Below are 17,856 nucleotides of genomic sequence, written 5' to 3'. Positions count from 1 at the left end.
TTAATTATACAAAAACTTTGTATGTTGGTTTTAATTCTCTGGCCCTTCAGGAAAGTTATACAATTTAGCCATTATAAATTGCACACTAAAGTTTTTGGTGCTGTTGTAAAAGGAATAATTTTGTATTGCATAGTCTATTTTAAAAACTGTTTTTAAAACTCTATTTGATAACAGTCTCCTTAATTACATTCTTTGCTTATAATGATCCTTCACATGACTTGCCAGATTTGACAGTTAATCACCTTCAAATAATATAAATAACAATTATAAAAATAACTACTAACATTTATTGAGTGCTTACTACATGCCAGGCAGTAAGTTCTTTAGTCACAGCAGTGCTGTGCGCCTGTTTTACATACCATGAAACAGTCACAGGAGGGCAACGTGTCTGACATTACACAGCCAATAAGTGATGATGATGAGATTTGAACCTACATAGTCTGGTTTTATTTATTTATTTATTTTTTCACCACACAGTTGATCCCCTTACTCATTTTGCCCTCTGCCCCTTTTCCTCTGGTGACCACTACTCTGTTCTCTATATCTATGTAATTGTTTGGTTTGGTTTGTTAATTTATTTTGTTTTTGTTTGTTGGTTTTGTATTCCACATATGAATGAAATCATTGTGGTATTTGTCTTTCTTCATCTGACTTATTTTACTTGGCATAATGCCCTCAAGTTCCATCCACGTTGTCAGAAATAGCAACATTTCATCTTTTATGGCTGAGTAGTATTTCATTATGTGTGTGTGTGTGAGGGGGTTATGTGTGTGTGTGTGTGTGTATATATATGTGTATATATATATATATATATATATATATATATATATACACACACACATACATCAACGATCTTTATCCATTCGATCGTTGATGGGCACTTACGTTGTTTCCATATCTTGGCTATTGTAAATAATGCTGTGATGAACATGGGTGGGTGCCGTTATCTTTTCAATTTAAGTGTTCTTTTGTATTCTTTGGGTAAATACACAGAAGCGGGATACCTGGATCATATGGTTGTTCAAGTCTTAATTTTTTTAGGAATCTCCATACTGTGTTCCACAGTGGCTGTACCAGTTTATTCCCACCAGCAGTGTATGAGTGTTCCCTTTTCTCCACATCCTCGCCAACAGTTGTCATTTCTTCTTTTTGGTAATAGCCATTCTGACAGGTATGAGGTGATCTCATTGTGGTTTTGATTTGCATTTCCCTAATAATTAGTGATATTGAATATCTTTTCATGTGCCTGTTGGCCATCTGTGTGTCTTCTTTGGAAAAATGTCTGTTCAACTGCTCTGCCTTTTTTTTGTTTTGTTTTGGCTACTCCTCACAGCATGTGGCATCTTAGATCCCTAACCAGGGATCGAACCCATGCCTCCTGCAGTGGAAGCTTTGAGTCTTAACCACTGGACTGACAGGGAAGTCCCAACTCTGCCCATTTTATAATTGGGTTTTTTTGTTGTTGTTGAATTGTATGAGTTCTTTATATATTTTGGACATTACCCCTTATCAGATACAGCATTTGCAAATGACTTCTCCCATTCAGTAGGTTCTCTTTTCATTTTATTGATCCACTTCCTTTGCTATGCAGAAGCAATTTGATGTAATCCCATTTGTTTATTTTTGCTTTGGTTTTCTTTGCCTGAGGAGGAGACATATCTAGAAATATATTGCTAAGACCATACTGCCTGCATTTTCTTCTAGGAATTTTATGGTTTCAGATCTTATATTCAAGTCTTTAATCCATTTTGAATAAATTTTTGTGTTTGGTGTGAGATAGTGGTCTAGGTTTTTTGTTTTTTGTTTTTTTTTTGGCATTGGCTGTCTGGTTTTCCCAACACCATTTACTGAGGAGACTATCCTTTCTTACTATATGTTCTTTGTTCCTCTGCTGTAAATTAATTGTGCATGTATGCATGGGTTTATTTCTGGGCTCTCAATTCTGTTCCATAGATCTATGTATCTATTTCTCTGCCATTACAATGCTGTTTTGATTATTATGGCTTTGTAGTATAGTTTGGAAGCAGGGTGTGTGCTACCTCCAGCTTTGTTCATTTTTCTCAGGATTGCTTTGGCTATTCGGGGTCTTTTGTGGTTCCATATAAATTTTAGAAATTTTTGTTCTATTTCTGTGAATAATGTCCTTGGGATTTTGATAGGGATTATGTTGAATTTGTAGATTGCTTTAGGTAATAAGGACATTTTGACAATGTTGATCCTTCCAATCCATGAGCACGAGATATCTTTCCATTGATTTGTGTCTTCAATTTCTTTGAACAGTGTTTTATAGTTTTCAGGGTGCAAGTCTTTAACCTCCTTGGTTAAATTTATTCCTAGATATTTTATTCTTTTTCTTAGGATTATAAATGGGGTTGTTAATTTCTGATAGCTCATTGTTAGCATATAGAAATGCAACAGATTTTGACTTATACTGCTTTTGTATGCTGCAATTTTATTGTATTTGTTTATTATTTCTAATAATTTCTTGGTGGAGTCTTCAGGGTTTTCTATACATAAAATCATGACAGTCTACAAACAGTGACAGTTTTACTTCCTTTCCAATTTGGATGCCTTTTCTTTCTTTTTCTTGCCGGATTACTCTGGCTAGTCCACATAGCCTGGCTTTAGAGCTCACACTTTAAACCGCTATACAATATTGTGTTGTACTTTCCATTACTTATATCTTTTTTTTTAAGTTTATTTTTCATTTTATTGTTTATTGAGGTACAGTTGGTTTACAGTATTAAGTTTCAGGTGTATAGCACAGTGATTCACAATTTTTAAAGGTTATATTCCATTTATAGTTATTATAAAATATTGGCTATATTCTCTGTGTGGTACAGTAGATCCTTGTAGCTTATTTTATATATAATACTTTGTACCTCCTAATTCCCTACCACAATCTTACCCCTCACCCCCTTCCCTCTCTCCACTGTTAACCACCAATTTGTTCTCTATGAGTCTGTTTCTTTTCTATTATATTTGCTAGTTTGTTTTATTTTTTAGATTCCACATATAATTGGTAACATACAGTATTTGCATTACTCTCTCTCTAACTTATCTTATTTCACTTAGCATAATACCCTCCAAGTCCATCCATGTTGTTCCAAATGGCAAATTTTTATTCCTTTTTTATGGCTGAGTAGTATTCCATTGGGGGGAATTATTTATATATATATATATATATATATAAAATCTCCCCACATCTTCTTTATTCATTCTTCTGTTGGTAGACACTTAGGTTGCTTCCATATCTTGGCAACTGTAAATAATGCTGTCATGAACATTGGGTCTTTTGTAGTTCCATGTAAATTTTAGAATTTTTTGTTCTATTTCTGTGAAAAATGTCCTTGGGATTTTGATAGGGATTGCACTGAACATGTAGGTTGCTTTGGTAATAAGGACATTTTGACAATGTTAATTCTTCTAATCCATGAGCACAGAATATCTTTCCATTTATTTATATCTTTTTGAATTATATACCTCTTAATTTCTTTGTCTGGTTAAGTAATGCCAAATATGTTTCTGACATTTATTGGAGTATGTGATTCTTTTTTCACCCCCTCTCCCCAGGTCTTGGGCTTGCCTTCAACTTGAATCCAGCTTTAACCATGATTGGCAAATATTTCTACAAGAGGCGACCGTTGGCAAATGGACTGGCCATGGCAGGCAGCCCTGTGTTCCTTTCTACCCTGGCCCCCCTTAATCAGGCTTTCTTTGGTATCTATGGCTGGAGAGGAAGCTTCCTAATTCTTGGGGGCTTATTATTAAACTGCTGTGTGGCTGGAGCTCTGATGAGACCAATAGGGCCCAAGCCAACCACTGTAGAGAGATATATGTCTAAAGAATCTCTTCCGGAAGCTGGAAAATCTGACGCAAAAAAGGGGGCAAGTGATGCAAATACAGATCTCATTGGAGGAAATCCGAAAGAAGAGAAAAGATCAGTCTTCCAAACACTTAATAAATTCCTGGACTTATCCCTGTTCAAGCACAGAGGCTTTTTGCTCTACCTGTCTGGAAATGTGCTCATGTTTTTTGGACTGTTTACACCTTTGGTCTTTCTTAGTAATTATGGCAAGAGTCAGCATTACTCTAGTGAGAAGTCTGCCTTCCTTCTTTCCATTCTGGCTTTTGTTGACATGGTAGCCAGACCTTCTATGGGACTTGTAGCCAACACAAAGTGGATAAGACCTCGAGTTCAGTATTTTTTTGCTGCTTCTATTATTGCAAATGGAGTGTGTCATCTGGCAGCACCCTTGTCCTCTAGCTACATAGGATTCTGTGTCTATGCGGGATTCTTCGGATTCGCATTTGGGTGGCTCAGCTCAGTATTGTTTGAAACGCTGATGGACCTGGTTGGACCCCAGAGGTTCTCCAGTGCTGTGGGATTGGTGACCATTGTGGAATGCTGTCCTGTCCTGCTGGGGCCACCACTTTTAGGTATAGTATGTCTCCCTGTTTGTATGGTTCTAATAACATAAAACAGAAGATTAGGAAGGTGATAGAAGGCAGAAATCAGTGAGCTGCTTGACAGTCTTTCTTCGCTTCTGTACCCTCAGTGCTGGCACAATGCTTGGTACAGCGTAATTGCTCAAATAATAGAACTGAATTAAAGTGAATCATCAAGCTGAAAGAGGAATAAAAAACTATTACACACTTAAGTATGTATAATAATTTTTCCTGATAAAAAAACTAACCTGTTTATTGTAGAAAAATGTATGTATAACCACCTTTAAAATACTGTTGGTGATTTCTTTTTAATTGTGGAATTTATTCAGCAGTAATATTTAAAATAATAACAGTAGGTACCAGGTGAGGGCTCACAGTATACCAGGGACTGTCCTAATCTTTTTCTGTATTTTGTCATATATTACAAGTGTGTGGTGTCAGACTATTATTGTTTCTGCTTTATAAATAAAGAAATAGAGGCTTCTAAAAGTGAAATAACTTGTCCAAGATCACACAGCTAGTAAGTGACAATAAAATCCGGTGTATTATTCTCTTAAGAATGCTAAATGGTTTACATTTTAAAATTATTATTGCTACAGAATGCAACTATAATTTGGACTTCTGGATGTGAGTCATGCTTTTGAGATTATGCACCATAAAGTAAGGAAGGATACATAACAGAAGATCCACTACTGACCTGTCCACCCTCTCTCCTCCCTATATATACCCAAGGAGATTCCAAATCCTGTCTGTTTTTGCTTCCTAAATCTCTTTCTAATCTGCCCGTTTTCTCTCCATCACAACTACCACTCTTATCCAAATCTCCTTTCTTCTGTCAGTAGGCTTCTAACTTTACCCATATCCAGTCTAGCTGTTCTTCGTCTCTTAGAACACTCCAGTTGCTTCCCACGTTCTTAGGGTGAAGATCAGATTCCCTGCTGTGGCCTACTAGGTCCTGCGTGGCCTGGCCCACCTGTGTCTCCAGCCTCATATCCCACCACTCAGTTTGCTCTCTGCTTCTCCTCTCACACCCTGTGCTTCCTCCTATCACCTGCCTTTGCACTGGCTGTTCTCTGCCCTGAGCCTTTTCCCATCTCCCTTCTCCTTGATAACTCCTATCCTATACGTCTTGGCTAAGGTTACACTTTAAGAAAAGGCTTCCTGACCCTAATTGCTGGTCTAAAACCCCTATTTTCTGCCTTCAGACGCTCCTTGTAGCACTTGTCACAGTCTGTGTAGTTATTGGATTAACACTTCTCTTCTCCACTGAGCTGTGGATGTTACCTCCTTTGCTCACGCTTAAGTCAGGGGCCTAGCAGACCCAGGGCCGTGTGTATATTTAGAGAATAAGTATTGCTGAGTGCATGATGCCCTATGTTGGAAAACCGTATGGAATTATATTTGAATTGGTTATTATGTCCTTTATATGTGTAGGGTTTTCCATAGTTTAATAAATACTATTTTGAGATGCTAATAAATTTTACTGTAACAAGGAATTCATGGCCGAGAAAAGTTTGGAAACGCCAAAGTAAATAAGTTTCTTTACTATCAGGTCTAATAAAGCCTTTAATAGAAAAGACTATGTGTCATTTCCAAATTTACTTGACTTTGCAAACACTAGGGAGTAACCTGTAGCACAGAAGTTATGGTGCAGGCCTCAGAGTCAGACTTGCTGGGTTGAAAGCCAACCTGTTTCATTTACAAGCTTTGTGACCTTGGACGAGTTACTTAAGTTTTCTGTACTTCAGTTTTTCTGTTATACAGTGGGGATGATGGTAGAACCTTCCTGTTGTGAGGATTAAGCACTTAGAATGGTGGAAGGGTGTTGCTGTTAGTTAATGTTTTAGCAGAGGATGAGTGTTCATAGGAACGCCCTTTGGGAAATGCTGATGTCAGAGAAAGTACATTGGCCTGGGAGACTAGAATTAGCTCTATGGCCTTGGGCAAGACTACTAAACCTCTTTTGAGCAACAAATTTTTCCATTGAATATTGAGAGGATTGACTCTAGGTGGTCTCTAGGATTTCCCCAATTCAAATTTGCCAAGATTTAATTATTTTCAAGTTCCTAAAGTTAACAGACTGCGCGGGGCCATCCAAAATCAGTGTGGCATTATAAGTAAAAGATCAGATAATTATGAGCAGTTTCTTTTTAGATAATTAGTCATTTATGGGCTCTTTGAATGGATTCTTAAGCTTTATTTGGGAAAGGGCGTAACTGTCTACCCACATAATTTTTTTTTTTTTCTTTTTGACATCTTTAGGTCGTCTCAATGACATATATGGAGACTACAAATACACATACTGGGCATGTGGTATAATCCTTATTGTCGCAGGCATCTATCTTTTCATCGGCATGGGCATCAATTACCGACTTCTTGCAAAAGAACAGAAAGCTGAGCAGCAGCAGAAAAAGGAAAGTAAAGAGGAGGAGACCAGTATAGATGTTGCTGAGAAGCCAAAAGAAGTTACCGATGCAGCAGAATCTCTGGATCCTAAAGGCATAGAAGGAGGCCCCAAGGAGGAGGAGAGTCCAGTTTGAACCTGTGGGGCTGGTGGGTAAATGGAGCAGCTCATGACCCCAAATGTTCTATTGGCCTGTGATCTACCAGTGGTGCTCAATGCAAATACTGGACATTTCTGTGGGAATCATACCAGGGGTTCATTGATGGAATTTTTGTTTCACTCCTTACCAGTAGCCTGGGCTAAAAATGTCATAGCCTTTGGGAAGGAAGTGGTTGAAAAAGAATGAGAGAAGGAAGTTGGTTTGTGTTTTTGTTTGTTTAAATCTTTGCTTTTAACAGTGTCATGATAATGTGCTGTGATAGTGTGATAATAATATGTGCCTTAAGTTTTAGTCTTTAGGGAGCCTTAACTTTTAAAACCATTCTGCTTAATTCATCCATTTTAAGTGTTCTGTTACAAGGAAAAATAACTAGTTTGAGGCAAATCTAAAATTTAATCTTGCTTCATTGTTATTTGTAATAATAGTGTCAGACATTGTCACTAGAAGATTTGAAAGTTGGGGTTTTTATAAAATCCTGACTAAAATATTTTCCTAGCATCAATAATTGCTTGGCATATGTGCCTGCTAGATATATATTTAGGAAATTTAAGGCATAAAACTTTGCAAACATCTTGGCTGTTCTAGATGCACTGTACTCATCAGTACACCTCCTCCAGTTATCTTTTCTTGGTTTGCTTATTAGAAGCCAAGTGCTTGAGAGTTGACTTCATTAAATTACTATTTTTGCTCCCCTTTCCAAAGATAAATTTTGAGTGGTCATAGATCACCGCCCCTTTTGAGATCACATAGTATTTCCCCCCCCACACTGGAAAAATTAGTATTAAAATACACAAAACTGTGTATTTGTGCCTCCTCAGTAAATTAAACATAGACAGGCATTTCAAACAGCAGCTGAATTCAGCTTAGGTTTTTCCAAAACTTCAGTTAAACTGTGAGGCTTGGAATCTTTTGTTGTTGTTTTTCCTGGAATTTTCCCCCTTTGATTCATAGTGGTTCCATTTATAGCCACATCTAGCTTAGCACTGTGTGTGAGATAGTCTTTGTGTGTTCAGTTTTTTGGGTTTTTTAAAAAAAATTTGCTAATTAAAGAGACCCATAGAGATTTGGCCCACACAAACCAATAAGGATAAGATTGGGAGAGAAGTTGCTATGTTTGCTTTAATAAGTAACTCCTTTTCTTTTTCTTATAAGGCCTTAAAGAAAATTAATGTTTTGCTTAGAATTATTAGACACATTCTTAGTCTTTACATAAACCTAAAGATTTTGTGACCCTTTTCACTTATCTGAAAAGTAGAGAAATGGGTTTAGTATAAGGATAGGAAGGAGGATGGACCAGAATGAAAACTGTAAATATTTTTTCACCTAATATCTTTTAAATGGTGGCAGGAGGATAATGATAGACAGTCAATAAATTATATTCAATGCATTTTTAAATGTCATTGTAATTGACAGTGTGAAAGTATAGATATAAAACCTTAAGAGGCTGGCTTTTTAAAATAAACTTTTTTTTTTTAAGAAACGTTTCTTCTTCCATGTGCTTATTTTCTTGAGGAAAATATTTTGTGTCTTCATTTTTATTATCAAGATTCAATTTGGGGCTTCCCTGGTGGTGCAGTGGTTGAGAGTCCGCTTGCCAATGCAGGGGACGCGGGTTCATGACCCGGTCCGGGAAGATCCCACATGCCGTGGAGCGGCTGGGCCCGTGAGCCGTGGCCGCTGAGCCTGCGCTCCGCAACGGGAGAGGCCACAACAGTGAGAGGCCCGCCTACCGCAAAAAAAAAAAAAAAAAAAAAATTCAATTTGGCCCTTCCTAATGTAAATTATTCAGCTTATGTGTGTTGGGATTTGTGTATATGGCTTATTTTGATTTTTCTCCTTACCTCTTCTTTAAGGCAACCAGGAGGGGAATTTTTTGAAACGACCTCTCTGAAAGCATTTTGAAACCAGAGCAGTTAATCTTAAGGATACAATGAAAGCTCCCCTTCTGTGCCCAAGTATCATGACAGATGGAGGAGGAATTTTAGTGGAGAAGCCTACTGTGATTGTTGGCAGGCTTGGCTCCAGTTTGGACTCTGCCATTTTGCATGGACTTAACCTCTGTGTACCTGTTTCCCCTTCTATAAAAATGAGGATCACCCTTGAGTAAAGTAATACAAGTAAAAAATGTGAGGTGGGGGGAGTAAACCTGGTGTATGAGATGATTTTTCCCCATCCCAGTTGTTAAGCTACATCCACACATAAGACCCTACTTAGTCTTTTTCCATTAGTTGAATCTTGTTAGTGAAGTGAGGGGGTTTTGGTGCAGACTGACCATGTATGAGAAGGAAGTGTTCTGAAGTTGCTGTATTCTGAAGCAAAGTTTAAAAACTGGCTCAAAGCTGGACTAAACAAACCTTTTATTACCCAGTCCAACTCTGACTTTTTCCCACTGAAGATGCAAGCTTAAGGGATTTATTCAAGATCAAGTTTGGTAACAGAGCCAACACTAAAACCCGATATAGGCCTACTCTGCCATCTATTCCTTGTTAACAATCAACTAATCCTCTCTGCGTTGCAGCGTTGTGTTCAACACTGGATGATGCATCTGGGCTTTCTGACTGGGCAGTCCGTTGTCCCTTGCTCCATGTGAGGATTGACTAGACTTAATTTTATTTCAGTTGACACAGCTTCAGTGGCTCTTTGGGAGAATAGAGTCCCTGCCTATCTTTGCGTGGTTCCACACTCTGTAAGTCACAGAGAACATACAGCTCTCTAAGTAGTTGTGCCCAAAGAGGCTTGGGACTGTTCAAGAGTATACTCTGAAATAGCCTCCCAATTCAAATCTGGAAATTTATTTAAGAAACTGATAGGTTGGACAGTTGTAGATGATCATGATAACAAGACTATATTATCACGTTATAGTCCTCTGTTGAGAACTGAAATTATCAACTATTCAAAATAAATAATTTCTACAAAAAATATTCAGGAAAGGATGATGCTAAAACAAATTATGGAAAATTCAGGGAGGTATTTTTATCCCCGATTTAATCACATTGATGAATAATCCTCTTATTCTTGGGTTGTGTGAATTTAGTAGTTTGTGCCATAGATTATATATGTCAATATTAATCCTGTATTTTAAAAAGGAAAAAAATTGTTAAAAGCCATTTAATATATGAGCCAATGTTTTATTATATTGAATTTCAGATTGATAAATTGGGTATTGGTTTATATGAAAAACCTCAGTGTCTGGGTTTTACACCTTCCCTAGCAAATGGTTCACAGTGTAATAAACTTAATTATCAGGCGTGTGCCCCCTGCCCCCTCCCCGCTCCTTATGGTTGGAAAGATGAGGAAAGGTTAACAGTAAATTTCCACCTTTGCAACAACATGGCTTGTTTTAATCAGCTCAGGCACTTGAAGAAAGAGGTTAGTGATAGACTTCTGTCACTGTGAAAACTTGATAAGGAAGTGATGGCCTAAGCTTGCCTGGCTTGCCCAAATGTGAGAAATTAAGCCAAACCTCCTTAGATGCTTCTAATCTGAAGCATCTAAGGAGGTTTCAAGTACATCGTTCCTGAAACGTGTTCTAGCTTTGTATCCTTTCCCCCATTTAGTCGGGGCCATAGTGACAATCATTCAGTTGAGAGTGATTGGCAGAGTATCTTTCTCCTCAGCTGAACAGCACTGATTTACTTACTTTTTGCTGACTTTTACCTTGACTTGCTAGAGGAGACTGGAATAGCTACAGCCTACCGGTTGCTTAACGATATAGACTGCTAGGGTTAAGCATCAGATGTTTTCTTTTGTAAGGTATTAATAATTAGTACCATCCCCCACTAGGGTTGTCATGAAGGTTAGTTGATATGTGACAGCTTGTGTTAAGTAAGGGCTTAATAAGGGTAGGCACCTGACTATTAAAAAAAAATCAAAGAAAAGTGGTACCTGGGAAAAAATTGAGCTCCTCTAATTTCCAAGGTGGGTGGAGGCTTACATGCAGAGGATAGCTCTAAGGGAGTGACTCTTAAAGATAAGACTATTAGCTAAATGATCAAAAACTGTCCTGTTGGATCAGATCCTCCGTTTAGTCTTACAAATGTAATGGTCTTTGTTTGGAAATGAATGGAAACTAACGCCTCATGAGGTTGTTGCATATATGTCCCGGCTCTTTAAGTAAGGTGGATTTGAATCCCAAAGCCCTTGCTCTTTGTACACTGCCTCCACAAGGAAGACACCTGATTAGTAACTGATAATCTTTTCCCCTCAATATTTGTGATGATTCTTAAAGAGCAGAAATGTAACTAGTAACCAATCATGATTAAAGTCCTTTGTCCCTAGCAATGTTCTTAAAGGTAAACTGAAAGATTGATGAGATTTTTATTTTTCTCTACTATATCAATAACATGACTTAAATTATAAATTACCATCAGTTGGTGGCTCAATAAATTGGTACAACAATATTGGCAAAGCAATTTCATAATATGTGTCAAATACCATGAGTTCACATCTTTTCCCTAAGCATTCCAGACTTGGAATTTATATAAGAAAATTGTTCCTTTGAAATTATCAATTTCTTGTATCAATAACTATTTAAACAGATGGTTATGAAGTCCTTATGATATATTCACAGCACAATGTTAAATGAAAAAAGCAGAACACAAACTACCATGGTGTGTGTGTGTGTGCATAATACATGTGCACAGGGGATAAAGGACATAAACAAATACTAATTTCGTGAGCCTCGTAAATTTAGAGGTAACTTTTTTCTATATTTTTTCCACATTCTAAAGTTTCTTGATGTCATGGTTACTTTTATACTAAAAGAAAATATTTAATGGAGCACATAATACTGGTTTACAGAGAGGAAAAAACAGTACCTTTGATCTAGAAGAGTTCTGGCAAGAGACACATGACTCCTAAGAAAATGCAGCTGATAATTATTACAAACAGGTTTTATTTTTCTGCTTCAAGAATTGCATCTGGTGAAAGGAAGGTGAATGAGATGGAAGTCAAGAGCACAGTGGTCTCTAGCCGTGATTTCGCTGGTGCTGGACCAAAGCTGTAGAGTGTAGAGTCCACGGGCTGCCTGTGTCAACCACCAGTGTCTCCTTCCTGAGACGGTGCTCTTGGGGACAGCATTCCTGCGGTTCCCCTTGCAGTCATCATTCAGCTGCAAGTGAATGTTTAACTCAGGAAGCCAGAGCATTACCCACGTTACAGTGTTAACGGTTGTCGAACATTATCTTACTGAGATCAGCATCAGAAAACAATACTATGATGTCACAAAAAGTAGAATTTGCTTGCCCGAGCAGCTATTTTAGTTTATTTACTAACAGGTATTTACTGGACCCTTACTAGGTCCCCAAGCATTGCTCTAGGCTTTGAGAATCCAGTCATGAACAAAATGTCTTTCTATGCATCTTACCTTCTAGTAGGGGAAAGCAGACAGTGAACAGTAAGTTATAAGGAAAGCAGCAATATTCAGAAAAGAGCAGTGGACATAAGATCAGCCGTCATTAATTCACCTAAATAGTGTTTTTTGGAGCAGCATCTATGTGCCTATTTCCTAGATAGAAGGGATAACAGTGATCAGAATGCAGTTCCTGGCACCCCCAGCTCCTAGTCTAGTGGGGGAGACTGCATAGTAAGGGCTGTGATGGGCCAGCACACGGAGAAGTCTCTAATCCAATCTCAGGAGGGCCTAAAAAGGACAAAAAGTATATACTCTAGCAAGTTAATTTCTCTGAGCCTCTTCGGTAAGTGAAACATAATGAAATTATTGTGCAGATTGTGAATGTACACTGCATACAGTTGAGTGCATAGCAGTATTGAGCTCATAGTAGTTTTAAAATTAAATAGTGTCAGTTGTCATCAACCAGAACAATAAAGAACATGCGGTAATATTTGTATAGCTCATCAGAGTGTACAAAGGCCTTTCAAGTACGTTCTCATTCACGCACAATCCTAGGGACATGGGTATAAATGAAAAACACTGACCCTTTAGCTGGCACCACCCCTCCCCCACCCCTGCTGTCAGAAGGGTGCAAAGCAAGACTGCAGACAGCTCAGCTGCTAGAGCTAAATGTTGTACTGGGTGGAAGTTTGGAAACACGAGAATGAAAGAGGTTGAATCCTGGATAACCTTGAAGGGTGAATAGAGACCAAACCAATCACTTGGATCCTGCACCAAAATAAGTCAAATGGTCCTGTCTCCAATGAATTCGCAATCTGATTTACAATCCTTTTCCTTGGCTTTGGAATTCATAATGTGATTTCTTCAGTTGTGGGATTTCCTTTCCTAATATGCTTTACTGATTCCAGAATTAAAAGTTTGCATTTCCTGAGCTTACTCTGGCCAGGTCCCAAGAGGAAGTGGCCAGCAGCCATTAAGAAGCCAGGAGGGGAACTGGGCTGGGATTAAAAATCACCTGGTGTGCTGACAATCTGTATGTCTGTAATTATTAAGAGAAGGTTTATAATAATTCTTGTCATTGTGTTTTATCTTTATTTTCCTAACTCATTTTTTTTCCCTTGAGGCTAAAAGAAAAGTGCCTGGGTACTTTTGTGTCAGGCCCTATTTACATATGCTTTTCAGAATGGGAAGAACCCTTTTCCTTTTAAATCCTAAGTGCTATCTTGTTTCTCAAATGCTAAGAATGAGCATAAACAGGCCTGCAGTAGATGGAGTTCTGAGCTTTGGAGGGCTGTAAACTACCTGCGTCCCAGCCTCTCCCCATTCCCACCTCCACGTACCTCATCGGTTGCCCGAATGTATAGATTGAACTGCTGTACATACTGTTTCTCCTTGCAATGCTTTTTCTTTTTCCCTGCCATAGACTTGGTTTTTAACATCCTCCCTGTCTTTTCTCACCACCTCCAATGCAGCCTCAACACTGCTTCTAAAATGATTTTTCTAAAACGGCCAGATTTTCAGCTGCTTTTATAACTTCAAATAAAGGCAATAAAGATAAAAATAATAAAACTCATCTAATCACTCACTCTGCTTTAAATCCTGTAGTTTGAGGATAAAGTCCCAACTTCTTAGCCTGACCCATAGGCCCTTCTTGATGAGCTCCCACATACCTCTGCAGTCTTCTTCTGCCAATACTCACTCCACACCCCGCTCTCCAGCCCAGGTGAGTTTCTTTTTCTTCTTAATAAATTTATTTTATTTATTTATTTTTGGCTGTGTTCGGTCTTTGTTGCTGCGCGTGGGCTTTCTCTGGTTGCGGCAAGCAGGAGCTACTCTTTGTTGTGGTGCACGGGCTTCTCATTGCAGTGACTTCTCGTTGCAGAGCACGGGCTCTAGGTGTGCAAGCTTCAGTAGTTGTAGCATGCAGGCTCAGCAGTTGTGGCGCATGGGCTTAGTTGCTCCGCAGCACATGGGATCCTCCCGGACCAGGGCTCGAACCCGTGCCCCCCAAATTGGCGGGTGGATTCTCAACCACTGCACCACCAGGGAAGCCCCAGGTGAATTTCTTAGTTCCTTAAGTGCAGGACCTTATTTCAGACTTCCCTGCCTTCCTACATGCTGACTTCTGCCAGGAAACCCCTCCCTCCTTTCTCCTCTGCACCAGCTCCTATCCACCGTTTGAAACTTGCTTCATGTCTCCTTTTACCAGGAGGACTTCTCTGATTCCCCAATTTGTTTTTTTTTCCACTGATCTGTTTTGTTCTTTTAATTGAATGAATGATTCTTTAAATTCTATAGTGCTTTTACAGTTTTCAAAAGTTTCACACACATGATCTCATATAATCCCATAGCAACCCTTTTTCTTCCTCCTACACCTATATTGCCCCTCTCCCCACTGGTAGCCACTAGGTTGTTCTCTATATCTCTGAGTCTGCTTCTTTTTGTTTTATTCACCAGTTTGTTGTAATTTTTACATTCCACATACAAGTGATAACATATAGTATGTCTTTGTCTGACATTTCACTTAGTATAATGCCCTCCAATTCCATCCGTGTTGCTGCAAATAGCAAAACTTCATTCTTTTTAATGGCTGAGTAGTGTTCCATTGCATATATATACACCCACTTCTTTCCTCATTCATCTGTTGATGGACACTTTGGTTGCTTCCATATTTTATTTATTTATTGGCCACACCACACAGCATGGGGGATCTTAGTTCCCTGACCAGGGATCAAACCCGAGTCCCCTGCAGTGGAAGCACAGAGTCTCAACCACTGGACTGCCAGGGAAGTCCCCATATCTTGACAATTGTAAATAATGCTGCTATGAACATTGAGGTGCACGTATCTTTTCAAATTAGTGTTGTTTTTTGTTTTGTTTTTTGGATATTTACCTAGGAGTGGAATTGCTGGGTCATATGGTAGTTCTATTTTTAGTTTTTTGAGAAACCTCCATACTGTTTTCCACAGTGGCTGCCCCAATTTATTTCTGAGTGCCTTTATGGCGACAGTGCAGTTAGAATATGAATCTTAGTGTCAAATCCCAGGTCTCTGGGTACAAAGTCCAGATAGACCACTTATTAACTCTGGGTCCTTAAGCAAGTTACTTAACCTCTAGGCCTCAGTTCCTATATCTGTAAAATGGGACTAATAAATAGAACTTACCTTGTAGGGTTGCTGTGAGGATTAAATATGACAACTATAAAATCTTTAGCATACTTCCTGACACAGAATAAATGCTCAGTACATATTATCACTACCTCTGTCATAGTTTTTACCACTGAAACATAATTTGCAAAATGGTAAAATCATGACTCTCATACAGAAATAAAATTAACATGTTTATATAACTCATTAATTAAGGAAAGAACCAGTATAGACAACTAATGAGAACATACTGTATAGCACAGGGAACTCTACTTAATGCACTGTGGTGACCTAAATGGGAGGGAAATCCAAAAAGGAGGGGATGTATGTATGTGTGTGGCTGATTCATTTTGCTGTACAGTACAAACTAAGACAACATTGGAAAGCAACTATACTCCAATAAAAATTAAAATTAAATAAAATAAAATGTAAAAAGACACAAATATCTATATTTAAAATTTTCTATTTCTTACTCATTTACTAAAATAAGTAATTGAATTGGAAAAAAAAAAAAAAAGAAAGAACCAGTAAGATTTTACAACTTTAAAATGAGAATTGGACTTATGGAGACTTATTCTCTACTGGACAAAACTCATTTGCATCGCCACGAACAGGAACAATTTGCATCACACATCAGGCAGGAAACATCTGCGCCATCATCAGCTCTGTACAAGTTAACTTCCATCACAGCAAAGTTATAAAACAGCCCAGCGAAAGATAATCAAATGTGCAGTTAGTTCCCTAGAGAATCAGACAGCTTGGAATCCTAGACAGAGCACTCCACTGAATGAACACGCAGTGATCCTTTGCCCATTTAAAGTCTGTCAAGCATCACAGTACACTGTACACATTAGCTTGCTTTTCTAAACCCCTACCAGACTGAGCTTCTTGAGAGGAGAGGGGACAACATGCAAAGTTGTTGAGCCCTTTTGATTTGAGAGACTTGGGGAAGCTTCTGCAGGAGGTGCCATCTGAGCTGGGTGGAGAAAGGGAAGGCTACATTTCTCCCAGAGAAGAGCATCCAGAGAGAGCTGTGTGGAGGCATGGCAGAGGGGACCAGCAAGCATGTGTTAAACACAGACCATGTGCCAGGCCCTGGCTTAGGCTAGGAAGACAGCAAAGTGAATGAGGGCCAGTCTCTGTTTGCAAGAAGCTCTGTCCAGTGGGGGCAATAAAAGAAAATCAGTGCTTACAATACAGTGTGATAAGGACCCTAAAATCCAGAAGGTGAACTTCAGGAACTCGACTGAATTAGCAGCAGTGTTTCCCAAGCCCAGGTCTGATAAAGGAACAAACACACGAGATCCCTGTGAACCTATGGGCAGCCTCGGAGAAATGAATGAAAATGTGTCTGCGTTCTATACCCTTTGTCAGACTCCCTCCCCTCCCTTCCTACCTTTTGGCTGAACTTCTGCCGGCAGACCTGTGGTGGTGGAGAATTAATGTCCCAGGTACCTCAGATGTCTAGGAATGTTAAGTCCTCATTACAGGGCCGGGCAACCCTGCACGTCTCACAGGCAACTAGCGCAACTTAGAGTCATTGACAAGAAAATGGTTTGCACCTGTGCAAAGGCAGGATGTTGAAAGGCACTAATCAACAAGGAAACTTAGAAGACATGTTTTCCCTTGGAACGTCTCTGTGAGGCCAGGAGGATCTGTTGATGCTTGTTATGTGATAGCACTCACTTACTGAGTCTGTTTAAGAAAGAAAGAACGGATACATGAGTGAAGACACCAGAGGAAGATCTGTCCAGGGAGAGGGGCTGGCCCACTGGCTGCCTTGCTCCCTGCCTTCAGATGTAGTCAGCCAAAGACTGGTGTCCTCTAAATACCTGAAGCATCAACCAACTCCTTTGATTTACTTTTCTCCTCACTGGACAACCTTTTGGCCTCCCCTATACTTTTAGCTGTCTAATAGGAGAGAGCATGCTGGCAGGAACATTCAGTCTGAGTGTCCACCATGTTCTCCCTCTGAATTCTGGTACATACATGAGCCTCAAATGTCTGTCAGACTCTCAGGCTCCATTCAACCCTGGGGGACTGACAAGATCAAACCACTACAAGTTCACTGAGGTGGTGCCGCCCAAGACGGCCTCCGGGCCTGGTGACGCCGCCACCTCACCATCCCCCTGATCTGATTTTGCACTGGTCACTTAAGGGTTTCTCCAGACACTGCTGATGGGCTCCAACCCTGGGAACTGACTGACGCGGTGCCCAGACGGCGTCCCCAGCCTCGGGGTCAGTCCCCAGAACCTGAGCCGCTTGTGCTTCTCAGGAAGGAACAGACACCTTGGGGACCTGCTCAGGACCTGCCATGGGCGTCAGCCCAGCCCACCGCCTAAAA

At 39.4% G+C, this 17,856-nt stretch overlaps 2 protein-coding genes across 3 annotated transcripts in view; both read left to right on the top strand.

Annotated features, from left to right (window-relative positions):
• Nucleotides 1-11,548, top strand: part of SLC16A1 (solute carrier family 16 member 1) — a 37,307-nt gene extending 25,759 nt beyond the window's left edge. For both annotated transcript variants that reach the window (XM_079929463.1, XM_079929462.1), the window contains 2 exons: nt 3,574-4,440; nt 6,712-11,548. In XM_079929463.1, the coding sequence (XP_079785589.1) occupies nt 3,574-4,440; nt 6,712-6,989 (1,145 nt within the window). In that variant the 3' untranslated portion in view covers nt 6,990-11,548. The remainder of the gene's footprint in view (nt 1-3,573; nt 4,441-6,711) is intronic.
• The window catches only part of LOC307190469 (monocarboxylate transporter 1-like), a gene marked incomplete at its 5' end in the record, with an annotated part of 112,091 nt that overhangs the window by 2,092 nt on the left and 92,143 nt on the right, over nt 1-17,856 (top strand). The window lies entirely within an intron of this gene.

This window comes from Stenella coeruleoalba (genome assembly GCF_951394435.1).
Source record: "Stenella coeruleoalba genome assembly, chromosome: 1".
NCBI classification, from domain to species: Eukaryota; Metazoa; Chordata; class Mammalia; order Artiodactyla; family Delphinidae; genus Stenella; species Stenella coeruleoalba.
The sequence above is the reverse complement of the archived record's forward strand: the minus strand, read 5'-3'. Positions and strand labels throughout refer to the sequence as shown.